The following is a 25,660-nucleotide window of genomic DNA, read 5'->3' as shown; positions in this document are numbered from 1 at the left end:
AAAAGAGACTTTATATCTAACAGAGAATTTCCTGGTGGAATATGGCTTGAAAATCCTCAGAATTTGAGCCCAATTTGTAGCAAACCCAGGAATTTCTTAGGAGAGATAGTTGTTGGCACTTATAAGTCCAGCTGTCAAAATGATTATCATTTGCCATTTTTACCTATTTCTTTCTTTTTTTTTTTTTTTTTTTCCAATCTGGGGCAGACCAATGGAATTTATGCTGCTATAGTGCTTTCTGTACGAATTCTGCAAAGCTAGTTAAACTTTTCTGTCTTATCATAATGTTGATGGCATTGATAATAAGCATAAATGAGGAAGCAGATGAGAGTTTCACAACATCAGGTTATAGAAATCACAGTGTAAACATGTAATACACTGGATTAATCAAGTGGTTTTCTAGTGTGATGGATTTTTTGTGCTGATTACATTAACCTGTTTTGCGATTGCAGATGGGGTACCCTGGTCCCTGTCCTGGCAGTTTTATGGTTTTACATGATCAGTTACTTCTTAACTTTTTACTCAGGAGGCAGTAATTTGTAATGTTACTCGTTTAAAGGCTGTCTCTGATCACTTTTTCTGAGAGCATTTGGCACTATTTTTTGCACTGTCATTTCAGGTAATGTGCTTTTCTAAAAGGCAGTTGGAAAAATTTTGCTGGTTTCCCATTTATTGCTTGTGCTATAGTAGCCAAGAAATTAGATGGGTACTATGGACTTGTACAATGCTTGATTTTTTCCCTTGGCTTTCTGTTGTATGATGATGTTTCATATTCAAATAGTAGAGAGGAAGATAATTCCAGGCTTTTTAAGATCACCCTCCTGTTCATTGGAAAGAAAAAGAGAAAATATTCTACATGCGTTGATGTGACTAGAGAATTTTCAGCACACCACGTTTCTATTTTCTAATGTTTGCTTTTTAATCCTCAGTGAATTCCTGGTTCAGAGTTTAGTGATGGGAAAAAACTTCTTGTGTGTTATTAAAGATAAATTATATTTCTATTATTGAAAGGAGGTGTTCAGTAACCTGTTAAAAACTGACATTTCCTCTGCCACATAGATTTGGTTGGTTTGTTTAATAGAGCACTTAAGTGACTTTTTATGCATTGGGATTTTCTCCAACATTGAAGATGATTTTGTTCAATTGGATTTTTAAACATTTGAAAATTGGAATAAGAAAGGCAGCATTGTTTAGGGCCCTGACTGGGATTTTAAAAACAGGAACAACTCATAGCATTCCTTATTAAATTTAATTAATTGCTGCTTGTGGGCAATATGGCTGAGTTATTGTTACAGTGAGACCAATAACTAACATAATTTGGATTTCTATACATTCAGACCTTAGTTAGAGCTTTGCCTAAGAGTAGTTTGATTATTTACTTTTAAAAAATATGCTTTCTTTTATTTCAAAAGGGTATTGAAGAGCATTTCATTTGTAGATTTATAAAGCTTTTGGTGTTTCTATTGGCTAAATTTTCAGTAAGAATTCAGGTTTATTAGCAATTTAAAAATATTTGCTATTTGTTACCTGCTTAATAGTGAGATACATGCCATTAATTTGATCTCAGTCTGTTTTCTGTTGCACAGATGTTCGCATTGCAAAAATCATTATTGTCTACCGGTAATCAGTGCTCCTATCAGCAAAGCCAATATAGGAGCGGGGAACTAAATGGGTGTCTGAAGTCTCATCTTATTCTACAGGTAGTCTTTCTAGCTGAGCAATAAAGGGGGCTGCATCAGGAAAAGCACCTTTGGTGCATCTGAGATGTCTGTTCCACGGCTAAAGGGAATTCTCCAGCCTGACCGTTCACTCGCTCAGCACCAAACCTTTTTGCAGTGAATAATTATTTTTAATGAATAGCACGGGGAGTTAAATCCTTATGACTTAGTTATTTCTCAAGTGAACTCATAGTCTGTTTCCATAGTGAATATGAAGTTGTAATTTGTGACAGGAGTTTGAAGTAATGTAGTTGTGCAAACCTTTTTATGCTCAGATGAAACACGCCAAATGTTTTAGAAAGATTTGCATTTGATTATGAGAAAATAAAGCTTAGGAGTTTGTTGTGATCCTTGGCTGAAAACTAAAGTAAATATACACAGTGCTGCCCTAAGTCTTAGTGTATTTAAGTATCTGTGCTTGGAAAATGCATGAAATGGAAGACCTACGGATTTCTTCAAGCTCTGTCCTCATTGTATAAGGTATAATGCTCTTGGGTTTACCTATAAAATTATGAAATGAATGTGGGTCCCCTAGGTAAAATTCTGCTCAGAGTGAAGTTATTAGTAAAATTCCCATTGAATGAGTTGAGGGCAGAATTTCACTGACACGTGGGACACTTAAAATCCAGTGCAAGGTTAAAAAATAAACCAAACCCCTAATTCATATTTGAAAAGTATATAGTAATCTGTCTCATAAACTTTACATCCTTATTAAAAAAATGTATTTACCCTTCTTCAAACTGTCACATCTCTCTCCAGACAATACTACTAAGTTAAATCATAGTGAGTTTTATAGAAATGAATGCTCACTGTGTTAAATTATCAATTATTTTTATTGATGATACACTAATAAACACCCCTCCAGTTTGACAACCTTTTTATGTCCATTTACATTTCCTTTAAAAGGAATCAGTCTCTTGGCACAAAGTATTAAAAGTGTTAATCCTAAATAGGGGAGCTCTTCATATTATCCCTATTCAAGTACAACATTTTGTGAAACAAAGGCCTTTCTTGTGTTTTAAGTGACTAGGCAACATAGATTTTTGGTTTTAGTTCATGCTGTATGATGACTCATAAAAAGCCTTATAAAACCAAAGTGGAGGTGCTGCCTTCATTGTTTTCTTCTTTTGATGAAAGCTGAGCTATCAGCTCTCATACTTTATATGGAGGGGTTATTGAGGAGAGGAAGCCAACATCATGAAGACTGCAGCACTGAAAGAAATCCCTTACAGCTTGTTCCTAAGCTCTGGACTTAAAACTGGGATAAAACACAAGCCCTGCCACTGGTTTGTCCTGGCAAGGCAGGGAGGAGTAGTCTGCTTGTGGGACCTTCATCTTCACAGTCACCACTACTTCAGGGAGATGTGCTTTGAGCCTGAAAATCATCAATCCTTATCGCTCTTAAGGAGGACAGAGCAGTAGTGAGTGCTTTGTCCAGCTGGGATGGAGTTAATAGCATGGCTGGAACACTTGCTAGGGAAAGGGGAAAGGAGAAACTGTCCCAAAGTGGTCCCAGTGTTATCTGGACCAAATCTGCAGAGAGGCCTGTTGTGAGTCCATGAAGAGGAGTGAAGGGCACAATCCCACTCTGTGGATGGTGGGGGTGGAAGGAGGCCCTGACTCCCTGTCCCTCTGCTGAGTGCACAGCTGCTGCGAGGGCAGGGCGAGAAAGTCCTCATGGATTTTCCCTCTGTTTTCTTACTGAAAGGCTTAAAACCATTTCTCATCCCATACGGAGAAACTAGAGAGGCTGAGGTTTCCTGAGGAAAATGCAGCAGCTTGATCAGCTAAGAAGGCTAGAAAGCAATGCTCATTATGATAATTTCTGTTGTTCTTAGCTGCTTGGGGAAATAGCTCTTACTGGGGATTGTCCTGTAGTTTTTGGCAAAAGGCATTTACCTTGGCTGTTACAAACCATTTTGGCTTGGTTCTTTCTCTCCATTCTCGCCTTACCTTCATCTCTGCTACTCACTTCTTTCATAATTAATCTAAAACAGCTTTCCACAAACCCTGAGAGATCATACCCTTCAAAGGCAAATTGTATTTCTTAACTCTCCTACTCTGCCTGGAGAGCTGTCAGGAGGTGGTTTTACATTTGGAGCAAAGATGGCTTGTTTCACCTCAGCAAGTATTTTTAGTTGCCTCTAGGCAATTTCAGATGGTCTCTACTTTGTCTTTAGTAACATACTCACTAGTATGTTTTATTTTAAGTTGTTATTTGTAGTTTTTCTATATTTTGGAGATAGCCAGAGGCTGTACCTTCTAAAAGAAAAATATTTTCATCCTCCTTAACATGAAAAAACTTGCTCCATTGACTGCATTTGACTTAATGTCATGAGCTTAAACACTAACCTGAAAGCTGTTAATCAGACCTCTGGTTTAAAACAAGGGCATGATTAACAAGTCAAATTTAGGTGGTAGCATGAAGTAGTTAGCAACTGAGTTTAGTAGAGTCTTCTACTGAACGTTTGGTTATGACTTTCCTGGTTGATAAATTGATTTGTTTGAGATTCTTTAGTTTTTATCCCTCATATTTGCTAAGAATTGCTTTGCTATGAACTCTAAAATCCTGACCAATCAGTTTGTTTAAAATATTCCTCATAAAGGAGGGATTTTTTTTCTTTATACGAAAGTTTATTTTTAGCCTTAGAGAGGGCTAGCTAGGCAACTTCTGCATTTTAGCCTCCTTCTATTTTCTGTTTCCATAGAAGGTTTAAGAAATAGTTTTGCTTCAGCCCATATCCTACCTAGACTCCCTTCTCCTAGTCTGGCTGGAGTGGACAGTATGAGGCAGAGTCACTGTGGGTGACTGGCTTTGGTCAGTTTTTCACCTGTTTTAGGTGAAGCTCTGTCTTCTATAGCAGAGCTCTCTTGTGACTAACTTCATGAGAAGACATCTTGAGGAGAGAGAAAAATATTTGCCCTTTCTTTTGACAAGCTGCGGAGGATCCTGTTTCCCCCACTTTTTCTAAGTAGAACAAATTCACGTGTTGAAATTTTAAAATTTGTTGTCTTTGGTTAGTGGACTCTGCATTAATTTTGTTGTCATGCCGACACCGTGGAATCATGACAGCATCTATGTCTGCCTTCACCCTGCAAGCAGGCAGAAGCTGTCAAGCCTGCATTATCTCCTACTCCTGTTCTGGGAGAGTGGAAGATACAGTGCCTGCAAGGTGGTTGGTAACCACAGTGCTCTTGGTGATAGCTCCTGAAAGTGCTCTGACAGTACTCTGGAGATTGTTTTACATCCACATCCATTGGGAGCAAAGAGCTACCCTCTTACCACATTAAATTAATTAAAACAATTCTTTTGCATAGCCTTGTAATAGATTACATTAGTGTTACAATACGTTAGTGTTGTTCCTTGTATGTTTTTTTCTTTTTGGAAACATCTTTGGGGAAGCTTCCTCTTCTGAGATTTGAAGATCTCCTTGAATGTCCCAACTAGACAGGAACAGGCTTTTAAACTCAGAGATTTTGAATCTTTCACATACATATTTTAAACATACAAGGAAATGCATCAGATTTAATTGTAAACAGATCATGAACTCTTGGTGCGTGTTTGGATGGATTGTGTGTGTTCCTTTAAGAATAATGTCTTGGTTACTACCTTGCTTACTGCCTAAGGATTTACACTTACACTCTTGGCATTCCTTTTTCTGTTTTATTAATGAAAATTTTTGCTATTAGGGGAAATACTTCTACAGTAAGTTTTCCAGGGAAGCTTTGCTAACCTTCAGGGTTCCAAAGTGAGAAGGGAATGTGTGTGAATTGTACACATGCACATACTATAAAACAACTGTGTGTAATCTAACTACTGCTTTTTATTAAATATTTGCTATTGTATGATTGTTTTCAGCTGCACATTATTTCATGTCTAACTTTTGGACTGAAGTTTTCCATGCTGGCTGCCTGCATTCCGGTGTGTTTTATTTTAGTCAGAATGGCTCCATGGTTTACAATAATGGGATTAATATAAAGCATGTTTTGCATTTGTAAAAAGGAAATAGTCTGGCAAACGTTTTTTGTGAAGCTTATGGTCCTTGCTTATTTAGAAATTGGGCAGAAATTTGGTTTTTACTTCTTAACTTTCCAGTGCTACCAATAAATACTGGTAAAGTGTTCCTTGTCTCACCTAAGTGTACCCACATCTAACTGATGCAATAAAGAACTCTGTTAAAAGCCCCTGAGGGGGTACATGGTTCTCCTGTCAAAGCAGGGTTTGAACAGAGTTGTTAACTAAGACTGAGGCAGTGTTCTGAGGACAAAGGAAAAAAGCAGTATCAGACATTCATATTTCATTACTGAAAGCATTTTTGTCCTGGACTCTGAGAAAAGCACAAGTCGTGTAAAATAAGTGCTGTGCTGGGGGGTATTGGGAAGACATAGTCAATATGAAAAGATCTGAGCTTCTGGACTGCTGGGCTCCAGGAACAGCAGGACTTGGGTTGTCTTGGGTTCTGCTGCAACACCTGTCAGTTTGATTAGCTCAGTGCATATTCCCAAATAGACTGGGAACAACACAATCATTTTTAGGAACATGATTTGAACATCTTAATAATGTTCTCTGTACTGTGCCTTCAAGGGTTTGATCAGAAAGAGAAATGTTTCATGATGCTTTCATCAACATGAGACTGATGTGACTCCACTGTTTGAGAGTATCTGAGCTCAAGGAGAAATTTTGCAAGCCTTATCAGACTCAAACTAGAAAAAGGCCACCTTTTTAGTTTTTGTTTATATTTCTTGATCGTAAAGAGATTACGATTTCTTAATTTTTTTGAATCAATTATTTGCACTCTCTTGAGTATACAAGGATCTGAGTAGAAATGGAGGAAAAATTTCTTTGCATTTATGTGTGTGTAAAATTATTCAGTGAGATTTCTTAGTTAAAAATGAGTTAATATTCTGGCAATATTAATTAAACATCATCATACTTAAGCTATCATTTATTTGCTTAGGGAGTTGGGTTTTAGAAATAACTGAGTAAATAAATTCTGTTCAGAGAAGTTTTATGAAGAAATGGAAGTTTAAATAATGCTTTTAAGAGAAATTAAAAATATTATATGCCTTTGATGGTTCAGCAAACCTGCATGTGCTTTCTGTCCCTTCTTGTACTTTTTCGGGAGCAATCCAACATGGTTAATGTGTTGGGATGCAGCATTAAGGAAAAAAAACCCACAAAGAATGTTGACAGCCAGTATTTGTTAACAAAGTGAAGCATGATTTGAAAAAAACTTTGTGTGGTTGATTTGTTTGAAATAGCTTGTTTGCAGATTTAGGCCAAGATCTGTCTGTTGGGCATCCTACAGGAATACACCAGCCATGCACAGCATCAGACATCAGGAAAATTCTGCCAAAAGCACTGCAGCGCTGCTCCTTGTGCTGTAGTCATCATGTGAGAGCTTGACTAAGTGCCTTGTGCTGAGTTACAGCTTGTGCTCCACATCCAGGTGGATGTTTCCATCTTTGGGGAGGGCTCCAGAAACATGAGGTCCCCATGGATCCTTCCCAGTGGGAGCTGGGTGAGCCAGCTCTGGTCTCACCTGTGTTTCTCACTGGGCTCTGAGGCCAGGGAGGGCGGCTGAGCTGCAGCAGCCTCGGGAAAGCCAACATGGAACTGACTCCAGGGAAAGAAAGGAGCTGTTTAGCCCTCAGGGGCTAGACCAAGCCACTCCAGTTGTGGGTTTTTATGTTGTTACTGCTGTGTTAGGGCATCCACCTGCCCAGAGAGTTTGTCAGAGAAGCAGGAAAGGCTGAGGGATTGTTGTGGGGCTGGTGGAAGCTGCTGGTATCGGTCTGGCCTCTGCTGCCTGTGTGTTCCACCATGCCTGTCTTCAAACCCCTCAAATGGCTGACTCCAGATCAGGTTCAGCTTTACTTACGGGATAAAGATTGATGTTAGTTCTAAAGTATTTAAGTAGCCAGAGTACTGTATGAAACACTAGAGTTTGTTTAAAACCTGAAACATTCCCTTGTTTTCCAGCTGCCACTTCTGGTATTGTTTTCTTCATTTCTAGTAGCACTTCTAGTAGCCCCTGATTTTAGTTAGGGAAGTAGCAGTGCAGTCAAGGTCTGGTGCCTCATGACTTCAAGAAGATCCTTTCAGCAGTTTTTGAAATAATCGGCTCTTAAAGTGGTATGGAAAATGAACTAGCAGCAGTTCTGTGAAAGAGACCTCAGGAACCACCACCACCTTTATCATTGCCTGAAAAAGCCAAGTCTTGGACTGAGGAAAATTTTTTAAAATAAAAACCCCTAAACTTGAGTGTAATGAGCTGACATAGGCTGTACAGTAATAATGATAAAATTTATAAAGCAAGTGTCTCTTATTAATGTGCTGCAAAGCACTCTAGAGATTCTCAGTGCTCAAATTAAGCTATAAAAGATAATAGAAGAACTTATAAAGTTTCTGCACAGTGAATGATTTCATGACAATGGCTTTGTTTGTTTTAATGATGTGAGCAGAGGGCATTTGCCCAGCATCTTCAGCATTCCCAAGGGGAACAGGTGCAGCAGTTACATTTTATGGTTTCACTGTCATTATAGAGGTGCTTTTCTGTGCAGCTGTATTATAATGTACTGCATAGATTGCATGTGAGATTTGAAGATAAAAAATTCAGTAAGGAAACAAAACTTGAAGTTTATTTCTGCTATGATCAGCTGGTTGCAGAAATAAATACATTTACTTACATTTGTATAATACATTTGAAAAATAATTTAGGCCTGTGACTTTTTAGTGACATCCATAATTGTAGTGTAGTTCTCTCTCATGGACTGCATGACTATTATAAGCAGTGATGTTTTATTGATGAGCTCATCCAAGTAGTCAAGAACCAGTTGGAAAGAGAGGCAGATTTACCCTCTTCCATGATATTTTTGCTTTCCCAAAACCAAGAATAAGCAAATGGTATTTGACAGTGCTATGGCTGACAGCCACCTTGTGCTGTCCCCACCCAGCCTTAACATCCATGGAGCAGGTGTAACAGTGAATTAGGGAATTTTTTATCCACCTAACTGGAATAACAGAGAGAAGTCTGGATTTTATAAGTTAGATTTAAGGTATTGCTAATAGATTTCAAATTGAATGCTATGTGTTTAGTTCCTGATATTTTTGTAGATCTCCTTTGCCTTTACTCCATTCACTTTCATGACAAAATTGCTTTATTAATTGCAGCAAAAGCACCTGGAGGAGGATTGGTTCATATTCTTGTGAGGTGATTTTTTTCTTTTAGTGTAAATTAGTCTTTTCTTTAAGCAGAAGAATGTCTGCAGTGATGCCATGAAGTGCTCTAAAAGATCATTTACTGCAGGCATGGTTTGCATCCAGGGCTTTGTACAAAGACATTCGCACACAAGTGTGTACACAAATACACCAGCAGTTTTCAGAGACATTTTGTGTAGCACTTACAATGGCAAGAGGTTGTTGCAAGTTGCTGACATATAAAAAGGCTGCAAGAAAGTGCCTCTGAATTGGGAGAATGTATTTTCATTCATTAAGAGGGAGAAGATAACTTTTTTCCTGAAGTCACTACTTGTCAGACTGTTCGTTTGCAGTGTTGTTTTTTTTTTTTTTAATTTAGCAGATTTGTCTGGGTTTTTGAAGGAAGGATTAAAATAAAAGGAGGAAACTAAATCCCTTTCTCACTTGTAGGGGTGGAGGTTTATCCCAGCTGTGACTGCTGCTAAGTTCCCTATAAAATGCTCATGAGTTGCTCAACTTCTCTCATTTGTTTCAATTAAAATTTGGCCTTGTCAGACTTGTTATAAGTGCAGTTTGGTGGTTGATGTTATGCAGCTGAGTATGGAAGGCAAAGCGTATGTGTGCAAAAAAGGTATTGAGTTGGAAACTGGAATTGAACTAGATTCAGTTTTTGCCAATGTTGCTTTTAAGTTTGTGCTATTTTAATAGTTTCCTGAAGTGATTGTGTTACTAAAAAAGTACCCCTCTGAACTGGAGTTTTTGATGTTTGCTTCGGGCTACAATGTAAATTTGGTTTGGTTATTTGTTAAAAATCCACACAGCTCTCTCTGCAAATGCATATTTGATTTTTTTTTCCTTGTGAGTTCTGTATGATTTTCATAAAAAAGCCCAGAGCCTTTTCTGAATTCTAAAATAAATGTGGAGCTTCAGTCATGTCATGAAGTCTCAACAGATAAAAAATAGGGTTTACATCGACATATTTTTATGTATAGGATGATGCAAACAGTAGCAAAACCTTTGACTTTTAAAATTGTGAAGATATATGTGACTAAAAATGGCCCATTACCAATCTGTAATGTGTACTGAATTATCATACCGGGGTTGGTTGATTTGGGTTTAGTTTTGTCATCATGGTAGGGAACAGATATTACACATAATTTTGGTGGCTTTTTCTTGTATCTTGTTTAAGAACAAAGAACACCAACAAACACCAGACAAGGAGTTTTAAGCTAGAAGAGATAAGAAGAGGCAGAAAAATGTCTAGATAAATCAGGATCAGTCTTGCTAGCTTATGCATGTACTGGGTAGCAACCTACTCCTTCCAAAAAATGGGACTCAGAAAAGTAATTCTTCCATTTGCCATAGGAAGACAGATGTGATGCAGCTCCTCTGGGGTTGTCCCCTCAGTGACAGTAGCCCTTAATGTTTTTGTGCTGTCCCAGAAGACAGGAGGGCAGGCAGTGGTCCCCAGGGCATGGGGTGTATCCCTTTCGGCTGGAGGTGGGGCGATGCAGTCAAGTCTGTGCACCATTGCAGAATGGAAGATTCCAGTTTACCTGTGGGTTCTGGGATGACCATCCTCCTTCAGAAAGGTTTTTTGACACCTTCATGTTCCCTTAGCTCAGGGGTGGAAAGAAATACTGCATAGCCTTACAGAAAGAGAGTGCCATTTGCAGGATCTGCATGCAGCCCCGCGGATTTTGCATTTAAAAAGAATGTGAGGCACAGATATTTAGTTTGATGGTAATTAACTTTGAACAGTGTACTGAAGTATCTGGCACATTTAGAAGTGTTTTAAAATCAAGGTTTCAATTTGTTTCTGAGAAATTTTGTAGTTAACCCAGTTTCTGCTCTTGATGCATGAGTGACTGGGTACCATATGATGAACTGTGTTATATAAGATGCTCAAATTGTTGATCCAAAATTCTAGCTATTTAACTCTTCTGGGATCTTAGTGTTTCTTGTTTTATTTTTGTCCTGTTTTCTCTTTTCAGTATTTGAAGTGTTGATACGAAGCCCTTTTCTGCCAGCGCTGTTAGCAGAAAGAACTTATGTATACCCATCTGCCTGTTCCTTGGGCATGGGAATGGGTTGCACTACCAGGAGCTTTTAACTATGTGGTAGATTATTACAGGAGGGATTTTCCTTCTTTCCCCTCTATTTCCTCTACATAGGTTTGTTTCTTACATCAGGATATAGTGCAATAAGAATAATCAGCATCATTGATTCCAGCTGCTTCCTCAACAGAAAAGCTACATTTTATTTGGATGAGCTTTGCTGTCTCCTAAATATTTTGAGAGGAAAACAAGCTTCTCCCTTTCTGTGAATCTCTCCCTCCCAGATGTTCAGTTCTTTATTGTATTTTATTAATAAGTCCAATTCTTTCTTAGCTGTAGGGCTGCAATGCAGCAAGCAGATGCTCCTGTTAGAACAAATTCCATGATATTGGAAGCTTAATTATCAAAGGCAAAAAGTCAGACTCTCATTAAATTTTCCTCTTGTTTTAGAGGGGGGGTGGTAGGGTTGAAAGGCAGAAAGTATTCTTTTTTCTGGTAAGACTGATGATAGGTTAACAGCTGGGAAATACAAAGCTGCAGCTCCACGACTGAACAAGGAAGATAATGATTGTTCATCTGCAGAGATCATTATTTTCTTCTAATATGAGATTGCAGTGTTTCTGTTTGGGGCTGTGAAGCTTTAATTACAGTTTGCAATTATTTATAAATTACAACTATGCTGGCTCTTGCTATAGGAATCTGTCTTTATTAATGGGGGAGAGGACTGACAGGTAGGCTTGAAATACTGCACGTGTAATCTCATGGACATTTGAAAGTAAAAGTTGTGGGTTTGTACTTTAAAGGCTGTTGTAAAACACAAAACAAAGCTAAGGGATGATATGCATGGAGATTATGAGAACAGCTGAATGGGATGTTTGCTTGAAAAAAACCAAATCAGCCCAATTTTCCTTCATAAGAATACCAATTGTTGAGTTGTTTGGTCAGCCTCCCCTCGCTGTTACTAAGGAAGGTGCTGTCAGCATTGTGTTAGTAACACACTTCTTCAGTTCCATGCAGGCACAGGCCTCAGTTGTACCCAGACACTGTACGTGAGCATAGCAAGAATGATTTTATAATACAACAAGGGCATGTTAAAATAGATCTATTATTAAAAAAAACATTGGCAAAAAATAGATAAGGCACTAGTTCACACAAACATGGTGTTCTTAATGAGTTGTTTGGTTTTGCTAGTTAGGATTAGGAATGCTTAATGAATTAAAGCTGAATTGAGTGAGTTGAGATTTTCTTTATTTGTGCTAAGCAAGAACTTCTCGGGAATTTCACAGATTTAACTGGTAACAGCATTGCTTCCCATGTCTTTATGGAGTTTGTTTATGTAAAAAGCTGTCTTCAAGCACAGGAGGAAAATAACCTATTGCTTTTTGTATCTTGAGTAATAGGGAATTGGAGGGAAAGAACTGTGTTTTTCTGGGACATGAGATTTAGCTGATCACCTCAGGATACTGCTTCCCTGATGAGCTTTTCATGTGAATTTTTGTGAGTTTTTGGAGTAGTTTTCCAATGGATTTTTTGAAGAAGGCCAGACTTGAAGCAGAGTATGTATGTTGGTATTACCTGGAAATAAAGAATCATTGACCCTACCTTAGTTAAAACTCTTTCTTTGGCATGCTTTTACAGTGCTAATAGAGTTGGTTTGGATTTTGGCAGGATGATATACTCTCTTGAGAACAAAATCAAATTAATCAAAGCTCTGCTTTAGAATTTTCTGTCTGTTTTACCAGTAACACTTCTGTTCCCTAAGCTTTTTATAGCTCCTTAATCCACAGGTAGAAGTTATATGTACTTTGGTGACTTGATCTGAAGCCCAGAGAGATCAGATAACATGCCCAGAAATATGAAGTCAATTGCACCAAGTCCAAGCAAAATACAATAAATGCTAACCCATTATTTTGTTCCTTTTCTCATTTATGTATTGAAAGTTGGAGTAAAATTGTGTTGTTAGTTGTAGCTAAGACTTGCTGAGGCAATTACTTATGCCCCATTGACTGTTGGGCTCAAGTACACACCTTTAAAATGCTGAAAGAGCACTTTCTTTGGTGTTCTCTGGATTATTGAGTAATAAGACAAAGTTAATTTTCCTTAGTCTGGCATGGACAAAACCACCGTGAGCACAGGAGAAAGTTTTGCTTGGATATGGCTTCTGATGCATATTAATCTCGTTGTTATCTAGTGTCATTCAGAGGATAACATCCAAGTGGATGCTCTGGAAAGCAGAGCAGCAGGAGACCACATTGGTTGGCATCCATCTGGATTGTTCCATTAAGTTCAGAGCTCAGCCATAATATAATGATGGAGATGCAGTTTAAACATACAGTTTGGTTAGATACTGGTCACATGGAGACCTGGTCTGAATGGAGGCAAACAGGAATTCAAAACTCTTATTACTTCATGTAGGTGGTTGTAGTTTAGTGTGAGAATGCTGGTAGAGTATGCATCAGGAAACCTCATGGATTTTCAGTCATCTAAAATCTGATACCATTCTACAGGAGAAGTTTTAGGTGTTTTTTATATCAAGGGTCCTTTTGGATGCAGTCATACATCTTTCTAAATTTTCTATGGTACTGGAAGTAAAGTGGATCTGTGCAGTCAGAAATAGTTGCACGCCTTCTTTAGGCTGGGAGAGGCATATACTTGAGACTGCACTGCACAGACTGCCTGTGTTCCTCTGCTGCTCCAAGTAGTGCTGGAAACACCCTGTAGCTGATGTGCTCAGTGCTGTCAACATTTTCTTCAAATTGGGTTTTTCTTGTCTGGATAATGTTCCATTTGCATTTCTTCACGCAGCATGCAGATGATGTTGGCTGCTGAGACACTGTCAATAAACCAAATGAAGTTTTGTGGCATGGCTTGATTCACAGGAAGCTAGAACTAGTTTTGTGTCGTAGTGTGTATAAAATACTAGTGGACTTTCCTCTTACTTTCCTTGCCCTCCTGAACAGCTGCTGATCACAGCAGATGGGCGTTAATTGCACTGACTGATTCAGCATTCCAGAAAGTTAGGCCATTCTTATCAGTGTTCCTTCAAATAATATGGTGTCAGTTTATGCTAATTCAATTGTATAACTCATGTTTGACTCCTTAGCAGAAGAGGATTTTCTTTGGTCATGGTCCAGGTGCACAGGACGCTATGTCCTTCTTGAGGCTGGCTGAGCACACTCATTCCCCAGAGTCGTGTGTAGCAAACCCCAGTGCTGTGCAGGCAGTAGCTTTATACTCCAAGACAGTAGTTTCATTCTACAGCAGCTTCCTCACCCCTGAGTGTCTCCTCAGCATCAGTTCTTTTTTTATTACAGTTAGAACTGCTCTCTTCTGCATTTTGCATTTGTCGAAATGAGCACACTTTTGTGCTTTTTCAGTTGTACCCTGTGTTTTGATAGAAATTGGAATAATTTTGGGTAACCCTTATTAACCCTTGAATTTTTAGATTCCCATATATTTTTACTTCCATGGTCCCCTGTACTGTGGGAGGAGTCTGTCATTCCGTGTCCCTAAGATGCTTGAGATTTTCACATGAGGTACTGTCTTCTACATTTTCTTTCCAGAACAATGTGCAGATATTTCTGCCTTCAGAAACAAAGTGCAGCTTGGCTAGATCCACACAAGTCTGACTTTTTTGAGCCAAGTGGTATGTGTGTCTGTGTCTTCATTGTGTGTAATAGGCATTTTGGCTGCTCTCATCAATGCAGTGGGAGAAGTTGCTATCATCTGTGCACCTTTTTTTCAGTGGATTTGATGCCCTTGCCCAGAAAATGCTGTCAACGGAGAGGGGAAGCCTGACATTGGATCTTCTGGGGATGATGGCCATGTATGACATAATTGTAATTTGCTCCAGAAAAGAAGCACTGCCCATTTGCTTTTATTATGCTACAGAAATGCACAGAGATGGCAAATAACCGTGTGCTCCTGTTACACCTAAAAGCCTAAATAAAGATCTTGAGGAGCTTGTGTTGGCTGATAAAAACCCATGAACTTGGCAAATGGAGAGCTTGTAAACAGCATACAGTGAGTGTGTGTCTGTGTGGTGGGTTCTCAGGATGAGGTGAGAGGGAGCCAGAAGAAAGATTTTGTTGAAGCAGCAATGGGTTTCTGTGGGAGTGGAGAAGGAGACAAATGTGTCTCGTCGTATGCTCAGCTCTGCATTGATGATGGTCTGACAGCAGATCAGCAGTGGCCGTGTTGTGTTCTCCTGAGGCGTCCCCTCCTTGCTCACACATCCATTGGGTTAAATGAGTCACTTCCCTGTCCTACTGCTGCTTGTCAGGATGGGCAGGTTCTGCAGCTGTGACTAACAGCCATGGTTTTTCCAGTGGTGTGCAGGGTTGCTAAATGCCTTTAGGATTGTAGTTGGATGTTGGATACTCAGTCTTGAGATATGCAGGATTCCCATGGTTTCTGTCTACTGCTCATTTCCCAAAGAAGTCACAGAAACACCAGTCAAAAATTTGTCATCTTTTTATCAATCTGTTCAATTACTGTTCAGTGTAATTTTTGCTTTTACCAGCCTTCTGCAAATTCAAATAGTGATCCTTTGTTCCTCTGGAAAAATACTGAGACTGGATTCTGCTCTTGCTACCTTTTTGTTATTTTGGCAAATAAAATTCAGAGGTCAGGTTTTTCTTTGACTGGTCAGGTTCATAGAGCAGCATGACTAATAATTTCTCATGACAGATTCAGATAATTATTGTTTTATTAATTTGCAAAAATAAACAATGCAATCTTCTTACTTGCGCTGCCTAACACAGCTTGTACAATTTCTCCCAATAATTATCTAATTCAAATCCAGTAGCTTGCCATGGACATCTTAGTAAAGTTTTTCACTAACTGCATTCTGTCAGCACAGCTATGATAAAATGTATGGCTTTTTAGTTTGTTTGCAGAGATAGCAAAGAGAGGATTCAATTATTTCACTTAACAAGATGAATGGAAGGGAATGTGGCATGTTCATTTGCGTTATTGCTTATTTATAGGATTTCTTCCTATGTGAAAGGGCTTCCAGGGGAAGTGGTCACAGCACCAAGGCTGCCTGAGTTCAAGAACTGTTTGAACAGTGCTCTTGGACACATGGTGTGACTCTTGGGGATGGTGCTGTGCAGGGCCTGGAGTTGGACTTGATAATTCTTCTTCCAACTTGGCATATTCTGTGATTCTGGGAAATAATATTTTTACATGGTTACCAGAGGCTATTGACTTCAGCATGAAGTTACCAGACTTTTTGCCATTGCTTCAGTTTCTTCCTTCACTCCAGAAAGGAAAAAATGGGAGGAAGAGGAGAAGTGTCTGTGCTGAAACAGTTATCCTTTTCCTATTTAAATGGATCTTGTCTGCAGTGTTTTTTGCAGTGTGTGCTGGTGTTTGGGGTATATTTTGCTTTATAGAACATTTTCTTAACAGTCTAGGAAAAACACTGCTGGGGTTTGGCCATAAGCCCTTTTCTCAAGACCTGTTTCCCGCTTCAGCTAATAAAAAAAGACCACCTTGCTTTGCTTGTTCTCCATTTCCCCCAATTTAGGGAGTGCTGTAACAAAAAAGAAGTAAGAAGAAGCTTGGACACAATTCCTTGACAAGCTTAAGAGTATCTGATAATATCTGTAGGAAAATAAATGTGTATAACGTAATTTAACATATGAACTCATTTTGTATGTCGCTGAAATGCACCAAAAAAGTAAAATACAGCAGCTGTTTTAAAAGTCCCAACTGACCTATGCAAATATTGAAGAATGAAAGTAAAACCAAATTATATGTGTGCATGTCTGTGTGAGAGAGAGGAAGATGTGCTTAGATAAACATATTTCGAGCATCTGGTTTTCTGCTTGATTTGTGTATCGTCTCCTGTGAAAGTTGCCTTGAGTTTTTTAAGTGGTCTTTGAGTTATGGAGCACAATATTTTCCAAGAAGCAGGATTTACTTAGCACTGGTGCAATGCTATCTTGGAAGGAAGGAAAATTGTAGATAGAAGTAAATAAGGATCACACAATAAAATGCAGGCCTCACCACTGAAAAAGATCAGGTGTAATTGGTTGCTATTAATTTATCTAGTTTAGAATCTCTGAAGATATTCTAATTTAGAATCTCTTTCCTTCTAGAAATTCCTTTTCTAGAAGGAAAAACAAAGCCTGGAAAACTTGGTAAATCCAAAAGGAGCTGGAGAGGTGAGCTATATGGGTGCACAAGAACTTATTTTAGAATGGGCTTTAGTAAACTTTAAAGATATTTTGAAAAACCCAGTTCAACAAAAAAACCCCAAAACGTTGGAAGTGTTTTTCTACCTGGAAACTTCTTAGAGAACTATCCAAGTCTATGCTGCCTTAGCCTATGGGAAGTATAGGCCTTACTTCAGCAAAGTGTTTGAGCATGCTGGTAGTTCAGTACTCGTGTGGGTTTCAGTCAGAACTCTTTTTTCCTTGGAGATGTGCTTCCATCTCCCGTTGAACTGGAGTCCTGCTGCCAGCTCAGCCCGCTGTGCTTCTGTCCTCCTTTCATCCATGGAGCGGGGGGTGCCGGCAGCATCCGAGCTCCGCTGGGCTCTGCCCCTGCTGCACCCTCCTTCTGCAGGACCACAGGGAGAGCAGGGCAGGCTGGCTCCAGCTCTCTCCCCTTTTACACTCAGTCATCTGAGAGCAAGAGATCCAAGCCTGAGTCCTCCCTTGATTAATTTAATTTAAAGCACAGCTCACAAGTTGTCCAGTAACTTTCTTAAAAATGTGAATGCGTGGGCTCCCTGTGCAGGTATCCCTGCTAGGAAATGTGTTGTACTCCTTAGTGAAATGCTGTCCTTTAGCATCCCAAAGGAAGCCAAGGGCTATCGCTGGAAGTGTTTCCTATGGATGTAGTTCTTCTGGCAACATACTGAGTGAGTTCTTCAAGTCTCTGTGGGAACCAATGCATGAGCCAGAGAAGCAGACTCTATATAGTGAAAGGAAATGGAAAAATCCCCTCTCCAAACAAAAAAACCCCATAATTTGGAGCATTTACATGTCAGCCAGTGCTTTTGAGTTTTTCAAGATGTTACAGAAATATCAGTCTTGGAAAAAGCAATATTTCACTTCTTCTTTCAGAACAAGTTCCTCCAGTTTTGTCCTGGGTGATGGTTGCATAATAGTGCATAAAATGTAGATATTAATGCAGAATTTAATTATACTCTTTGCTTACTTTTCTCCCTCATTCTTTCTTACCGTGACCCTTTTGCATCTTGGAATGTTAAGGAAAGGGGAATAACATGTTTACTAGCTAAATATACCATGAGAATATGTAAGACACATAAGGTGCTAAATAGTCAGAATACTTTCTATTTGCAATTCATGTGAGGTTTTGATGGTGGTGTCTTTCTCAGGACCAAATCTGAGAAAAGTGGAGAGGATAAAAACAAATGAATTTGATTTTTCTTCTAGATATACCGTTCTATAAGTGCATAGTAGCCAAAAATCCTTACAGCACAGCTACATTTTATACAGCAGAATGGTTTGCTCTGGTTTGCTTCTGATCCTCATATAACACTGCAGAGTAGGTGAATGAAAGCAGAAGTGGAAGCAGAGTTTTTGTTGCTATTGGAAAAAAGGCAACAGATGGAGGAAAGAGAAAATCTCTATTCTTTCTAGTCCACATTTTCTCTTGCCATCTAATCAGTTCCCACTGGGATCTCTGCAGGTTGCAAAAATGTTACATCAAAGATCACACCTTCTTATAATTCTATCAGTATTGTTTATTTTCTCTTTTTGAGATATGTGTTTTCACTTTTTGGGCCCTTAAGCAGGTTGGTTCAGCATTTCTGTACCACTCTGGTAGAAAAGGATAAACACATGGTTCCACTGGAGTTGGCTAAGCCATACTGAAGTGTGTCAGCAGAGGTCCTGACCCTTTCCATGCATGCAAACATGCCAGTGTGTTGGGAAACAAACATAAACCTCCTTCCTTTAAACATAAGCTCAGCTTTAGTGGAAAATTTTCTGGAAAATAGAAAGGTTGTGGCTGTACATGCTGTTTTAATTGGAATTTTCAGTTTTCCTTATTTGCTGTGGTACCATTTGGGCTGCTTTGTCATCTTCACCTTGTGATCTGAGAAACCTGATATCATGCAGATGTGACTGATTAAAGTCTGTCTAATGAAAAGGATAATCAAATAGGCCACATATCTGTAGGGGCGAAGCATTTTATAAGTACTGAACTTGGTTTTGAATTGTGACAAGGCCCAGCGAGTGCTGAGCACTGCACAGGCTTGCCCCAGTTCCTTCCATCCTGCCAGCCACCCCTGAGTTTGTTACCTGGCATGGGAGAAGAGTCCTTTGGCAGCATGGGAAACACTCACTTAGGGCAATCAAGAGATACCTGCACCTGCTTTCACATGAGTCCTTAAGGAAGGATTTAAACCCGATGCAGTGCACTATCCTTTAAATATTAAGGTCTGAATGAACTCTTGAAATATTTCAGTATCTTGTAATGTTGTTAAAATTACATCTTTCTATCTGAAGAAGCAGAGGTTACTGAAAGTGCCTGAATTTCTTCAGCACTACTGGGTTCTTAACTAGTTTAGCAGAACTGTTGAAGATGTGGAGAATAGTTATTCTTTTAATAAAACATTAATTTTCAGTAAAGTGAAAATACTTTATTATTTTAAGAATTAGAAGTTTATTATATATTTATTATATATATATATATATATAAAGAATTAGAAGTTGTTATATAACGAAATAAAAAAGAGAGAATTTCTCTGGATCCTAACGCATTACTGCACATCTCTTGAGAATTCTAGGATGTGAAATGAAAATGTTGAAAAATAGAAGCATCAAATTTTGGATTTATAAACCAAAATCAGAAGTTATAAGGCTGTAAATGCAAATGTGGACCTCCTCTTATAAATATAGAGGAAACTCAGGCCTCTAGAGAGAAAGCTTGGGAAATGAGTGCAGCATCCACCTATAGTCATTATAGAATAATTAGCACAACGTTAAGACCCAAAAGAATGATATGCTGCTGTGTATGTATCTTATACTTGCTCAGTTATATATATTTTAGAATAAAATAGCCTCATATGAAATTGTTATTAGTTGCATAGAGCATTTCAAAGGGTTGAAAAAGTATCTCAAGGACCTATATAATATTCAGGAATAATGACTTTTAAAACACTATTCTAAAATTTTTAATTCAGTGTTTTCTGATAAAAGATACTATACATAATTTTTTTTTCTTTCTCCCTTAATTTGTACTTTCTTGTCTATTAGGTTGAGGTGTTTGGGTAAGAAATGGGGGAAACATTTAAAATCTGTTCTGTAACCTTATTTTATCTGAATGCAAATGACTAGATTTGAATACAAGTAACTAATCAGTAACTAACATCAGCACCCTGTGCTGCGTGTTGAGACAAAAACATGTCTTCTTCAGTAATAGTGTCATTACAAAACTGGGGGAAAAAGCAATACCATTGAGATTCATCTTTGCTAGCAGCTAGCTTTCATTCAATGTGTTGCAAGGAAAATGACATTCATCAGGTGTTAGGCTCACTTGGTTTCAGTGGCACACTTAAGGAGAGATCCTTTTTGTCCTTCACCCAAGGTGGATCCCTAATGAGTCCTGGCTGACTGTACCGTAAGAAGCCTGAGAAGCTTCTCTGCAGTTTTGGACTCTCTGGGATATTTAGACTTGTGCTTCACATATAAGCTCATCTCCAGACCTTGCAGGTCAGGGTGAAGGGTGTCGTGGGGCTGGGGAGCAAGCAGTGTGATATTTATTGTCGCCTGCTCCCTGAGCTGGCTCTTGCACTGTTCTGCAGAGCAGTGGCTGCTGGGTCCAATCCTCTACTGCAAGCCCTGGCTGGGCTCATCATCTAAAATGCATTAGTAGTTCATAAGATCATCACAGATATATTTTCCACCTGCCTGTGCCACAGAGCTGGGAGATAGTGAGCCGAGCATCACTATACAAGGAACAGGATGGCTGGGGAGTGAGTGGGTTCTTCTCCAAGTCCTCTTTTCTTTCTTCTTTGTTTTATAAAATAATCTTCTCCTTAAACATGTGCCTGTCTGCTGTTTGCCTTCACCCCATTAATGTAATTTTATCCTAGTTTTTAAAAGCTGGAGCTGGAACAAGCTGTATTTTTCAGTGAGCTGTAAATATCCATGCTATATAGAAGTTGCAGTATCAAGTAAATTGTAACCACCTTTCTGCCTGTGTAGCCTGTGGGTGTTTTTAACCAATCTCATTGAATGTCTGAAGGTATCTGAATTGTATCATCTGTGTTACAATTGAGATTTTTAAAATATAATCTACAGCAAGACATACAAAGTTTGGTAATCAACAGGAAGAAATGCAGAGGTTTTCAACCACAGAAGACTGTAAGAATGGCATATATAGTGTTGCCACACAGCTCTCTCTTTTCCTGTTCCAGAAAAGGAGGGAAGCAGCTATATGAAATGCTAATAGTTTCACTGTGGTTTTGAATAGACTAGACTTGAGAGCCTTGAGTATTTTTCCTTTTCTCTTTTAACTGCAATTTTGTTATTGTATTGCTGCCCCCATCTCTGCTAAATATGGCTTTTGAAATGTAAATCATATCATGTTCTCAGAGATGCATATGACACCCTCAGCACTGTTCCTCTTTGCACTTCAAAGAGCTGTGTGGTCACACTTTGCATCTCAGCAAAATCGCAAGATTTGCCTTCTGAAGATCTCCTTTAATGTGTACAATCAATCCCTGATAATGTATTTTGGGTTTTTGTTCCCTGGAGTCTGTTAATTTTAGTGTTGCTACAGGTCATCAGGAAACATAATCTCTTCTTTTTTAATTTCTCAGTGAGCGTGCCTGAGGGGAGAGGAACACAAGAGAGGAGAGACAATTGAACATCACCATTGGCCGAGACCTGAAAAAATGGTGCTGGATGAGCAGAGGATTAGAACTTAATTGTAAAAGGGAAGGGAAGTCTTGACAGGAGATTTGCTTCATTTTCACATTCATCATGGCACAAATCCTCTGGCTGGCTGGTTGATGGGACTGTCCAACACTTCTGCTTAGGTTCAGTGCAGATCCCTTCTGCTTACACATCGAAAGACCTGGGAACAGGTGGGAACTGGATGGTGGCAGATACAGAAATGGAAAGAGAAATGGACTCTGACGAGCTAAGATGGAAGTGACTTGACAGCAACAAGCTCAGCAGTTGTCTCCAGTAAGGACAGGTTGAGACGGGAATCTCAAGCTTCTCTGGAAGAGCAGTATGCAGGAAGCTGGTTTTCAGGCCACAAATGCTTTCACAGGTAAGGATTTCTGTTCTAGTTCCACTCATATTCTTGGGATGATTTACTGGAGTTTAGAAAATTAATAGGTCCTGACTGTCGTTAGCATCTTGTAGTACTTTCAGCTTAAATCGTATTTTAAAACAATTCACTTGAAGACCAGTTCAACACTTGTGTCAGCAGTGAGGAACACAGTTATCCATGTTTCTGCCTTCAGAAATGGATGGCCACGAGCCTTGGGGAAAGCTTATCTCAGCTTTCCTTGTTAAAGTACTCATTAACAGCTTAACCATGAGTGGTCTCTTGGGTCAGTATAAAATATAGTCTGTAAAGTTGCTCTTGTGCTCAGCACAGGAGTTTGGTGAGGCTGCAGAATGGACATGGTTCATGTCAGGAGGCTTCTCAGCAACATGTCAGTATTGAGCCTTATCTTGTCTGCTGGAGCACATCTCTGGGCAGAACTTGCCAGGCACCCTCTCTTTGTGCTCCCTCCTCTGCACCACTGGCCTGCTGCAGTGCTTGAACTGGCTAAACTGGAGGGTTTGAATGGGAACTGTTTCACCTCAGTCTGGTGTATTTCTCTGTAGATGGATTAAAAATAATGAAATGAGAAAGAGGATGCCACGGTGGTGTGACTTGCTGAAGAAAGCTCCCTCTAGTGTAAAGTCTGCTGGAGTTAATTTAGTGCTTTGCCTGTATGGGATGGTTTTTGATTTGAGAGGTGGAAAGAGGAAAAAAGGATGAGCAGATGCTGCTGCTTTGTTTCCATGTCTGCCAGCCAGCTGAGATGAAGCAAAAAATGCATAGAAAATCAACTGGATATTGCTCTTGTTTTAGTATGTCCAGAGAAGGGATTAGTATCACAGTGTAAACTAGTGATGTGCGGGACATTTTTTTTTCTTTTATAAAATGTTTGCCTTTAGAAGGAGTTTTGGCTGCAGTGGGGTGTGATTCTGTGTCCAGCTGTCTGCACCAGCACAGTGGTTCGGAGTGGTGGTGCAGCTCTGAACTGTCTCTGTTGCCTTGCTTTGATTTACAGCCTGGTTTCTGTGTCCTGAAGGAGAGGAAACAGGAAGCTCTCCTCCACATGTGCTCCAGTGCTAATGGGAGAGGTGAAGTCTGGGACAACTGCAGGGCTTTCCTTCCTCTGTCTAGCCAGCAGCACACTCCTAAAGCTCCTCACTGCTGTTCTTGTCCTTGCTGCTCTCTGCCAGTCCTCAGCTCTTTCCTAGGAGTTTTTGTCACTCTTTTGCTTTTCACCAAAATTCCCAACTGTGAGGATATCTGCTCTCTTTCTTAACCTGGCTCTCTCCTTTGCTGGAAACCCTATTACTTCTAACACCCTTGCATTTCTATATTATTTTCTGTCCAGTTTTACACTCTTCTGCCACTGTGTCTGCTACCCCTTAGCTCCCAGAAGTTGGCACTGTGACCAGGATGCTTGGGGAGGGGTGTGTCGAAAAGCTGCGGTTTCATGGTTGCTGCTGGATGGAAAACAACTGGCAAGCAGAGCTGCATAAAATTCAAAGAGATGAAACTGGGGTCCCTGGAAGCCCAGGACAACAGTCAGACAGTGGTGCAACCCAGCAGATTCAGACCTATTCTAGAGACTTAATGGCATGAAGATTGCTTGGTCTCCTGTAAGAAATTCTTATATGCCTTTGGAATTGCCCTTAGGTAAAGATGTTGATACACATATTCAAATTTTGGCTGCTGTACTAAAGAATTATTAAACATTGACGGGCACCAACGTTCAGGAGACTTATTAAAGAAACAGGTTGAATTATATTCCCTTTGTATGAGGAGAAAACTTCCAACTTGTTTCAAATTGATATCTGTATTTACTTTGTGGAGATCTTTCTTGTTCTTTATTAGATTTATATGATGTACTCAGCAATAATAAACAGTGGGTAGGTATGTATTTCTCAGAGAAATCCACTGGACTGTGTTATGTTAATTTAAGAGTTGCAATAAAAATGTAATGGGAGGTGCATATGGTCGCTCCTCTGATCCTTGCTGTAGTGCTCCTTTTGTTTTGTTGGAGTGCCAGTTTAGCTGTAGGAGAGAGAGCAATATCTGCTGGCAGCAGAGGGGTCACGGCCACATGATAAGGGAGCTAATTTGTACAAAAAAGCTTTGATATCTCAAGCCTGTGTGGTGTCAACACTGAATCCAGACATGCTAAGTAATTGCAGCTATTGCAACAACCAGAGTAATAATTTCAATTTACAGCTGACCAGAGTGCTGGCAAAAGAAGCCTGGGAGGACAGTGCCTCTGTGCAGCCATGGTCAGAGTATTTCCTAAACCTCCTTTCCACTTTGCTATTTGCTGTTACCTGGAAAGGTTTGCTGTTATGGCTAGGAGATATTTTTGTCATATTTTGGAGATACTTTGCAGTTATGGCTAGGATATCCTGTCTGTATGCTCATTTTACTGGTACTGATGCCAAAGATTCCCTTTTATGCAGATGGCTCATCCCAAGAGATGGGCTCACCTAGTCATTTTATCATGTATTACCAAATGATAGCAAGCATTTAGAATGTTTTCACTTTATGGGCTAAATACTAAATTCAGTAGATAATGTGAGTATAACAGGTTCAGGATTACAGAATGCAGAAAGAGCAGTGGAAGGGAAGTGCTCCTAGGCTTGATTAGGAAAGAGATGGCTGAGCCTATGATGGTAAAATGCATTTTGAGTGGTAGCAATCAGGAAAGAGTGAGACTGTCATTCTTCAGAAGGTGAGAAAAGAGAATTTGAAAATAAAAGCAATAGTATGCAAGAAAGTATATTGCATTGAGCTCATAGAACTGATGGGTAATGTTTCTTGGGATATAAACCTGAGAAATTCTGGCAATTTTTAAAGGAAATAACTTTTTTTTTCCCAGTTAAAATAAAGAGTAAAAAAAGCCCAGATGAAAGGCATTCCAGTAAAAAAGGGTAAGAAGAGACAAAAATATATGATCTGACAATTGAGGACTCATACCTAAAGTGGAAACTCAATATGTTCCTGGAGATGAGTATAAAAGAAGATGAGAAAAATGCAAGGGTCAAATCAGGTAGGCCAGTTCACTGAACAAGGTACAACTAAAAAAGTGTATGATGACAAAGAAATATACTACATTTTCAGTAGTAATACGGAGAAGACCAAGTTTCAGGGCTGCTAGTTGACAGAGAGTTACAACATGTCAGTTAAAAAATGATCTGATGGTGCAGAGAGGATTGAGTAGTTCAGGTAAATTTTTGTATAGTTCTTTGCCTAAAAGGGTGAACTGTAATCAAGTGGCAGGAAAAGAACTGCGACCTTGACAAAGGTAAGAATTCCTGCTAGAGCAGGAAAAGAACAGATTATAAACTAATGAGATAGGATAATGGGTGTTTTAGACCAAGATGGAGTTTATTAAATTAGCTCTTCAAATAGGGTGAAGTAGTTGAAGCAATCTC

At 39.2% G+C, this 25,660-nt stretch overlaps 1 protein-coding gene across 4 annotated transcripts in view; it reads left to right on the top strand.

The window, feature by feature from the left end:
* Positions 1–25,660, top strand: part of LDLRAD4 (low density lipoprotein receptor class A domain containing 4) — a 283,046-nt gene that overhangs the window by 79,218 nt on the left and 178,168 nt on the right. For 3 of the 4 annotated variants that reach the window (XM_064432932.1, XM_064432936.1, XM_064432935.1), the window contains one exon: positions 21,781–22,238. In XM_064432932.1, the coding sequence (XP_064289002.1) occupies positions 22,199–22,238 (40 nt within the window). In that variant the 5' untranslated portion in view covers positions 21,781–22,198. Of the gene's footprint in view, positions 1–21,780; positions 22,239–25,205; positions 25,276–25,660 lie in introns of those variants that run through there. The other variant, XM_064432946.1, reaches the window with a different exon arrangement.

This window comes from Passer domesticus, chromosome 1 (assembly GCF_036417665.1).
Source record: "Passer domesticus isolate bPasDom1 chromosome 1, bPasDom1.hap1, whole genome shotgun sequence".
Taxonomy (NCBI): domain Eukaryota; kingdom Metazoa; phylum Chordata; class Aves; order Passeriformes; family Passeridae; genus Passer; species Passer domesticus.
Note: the sequence above shows the minus strand (reverse complement) of the source record. Positions and strands in the feature narration are given on the sequence as shown.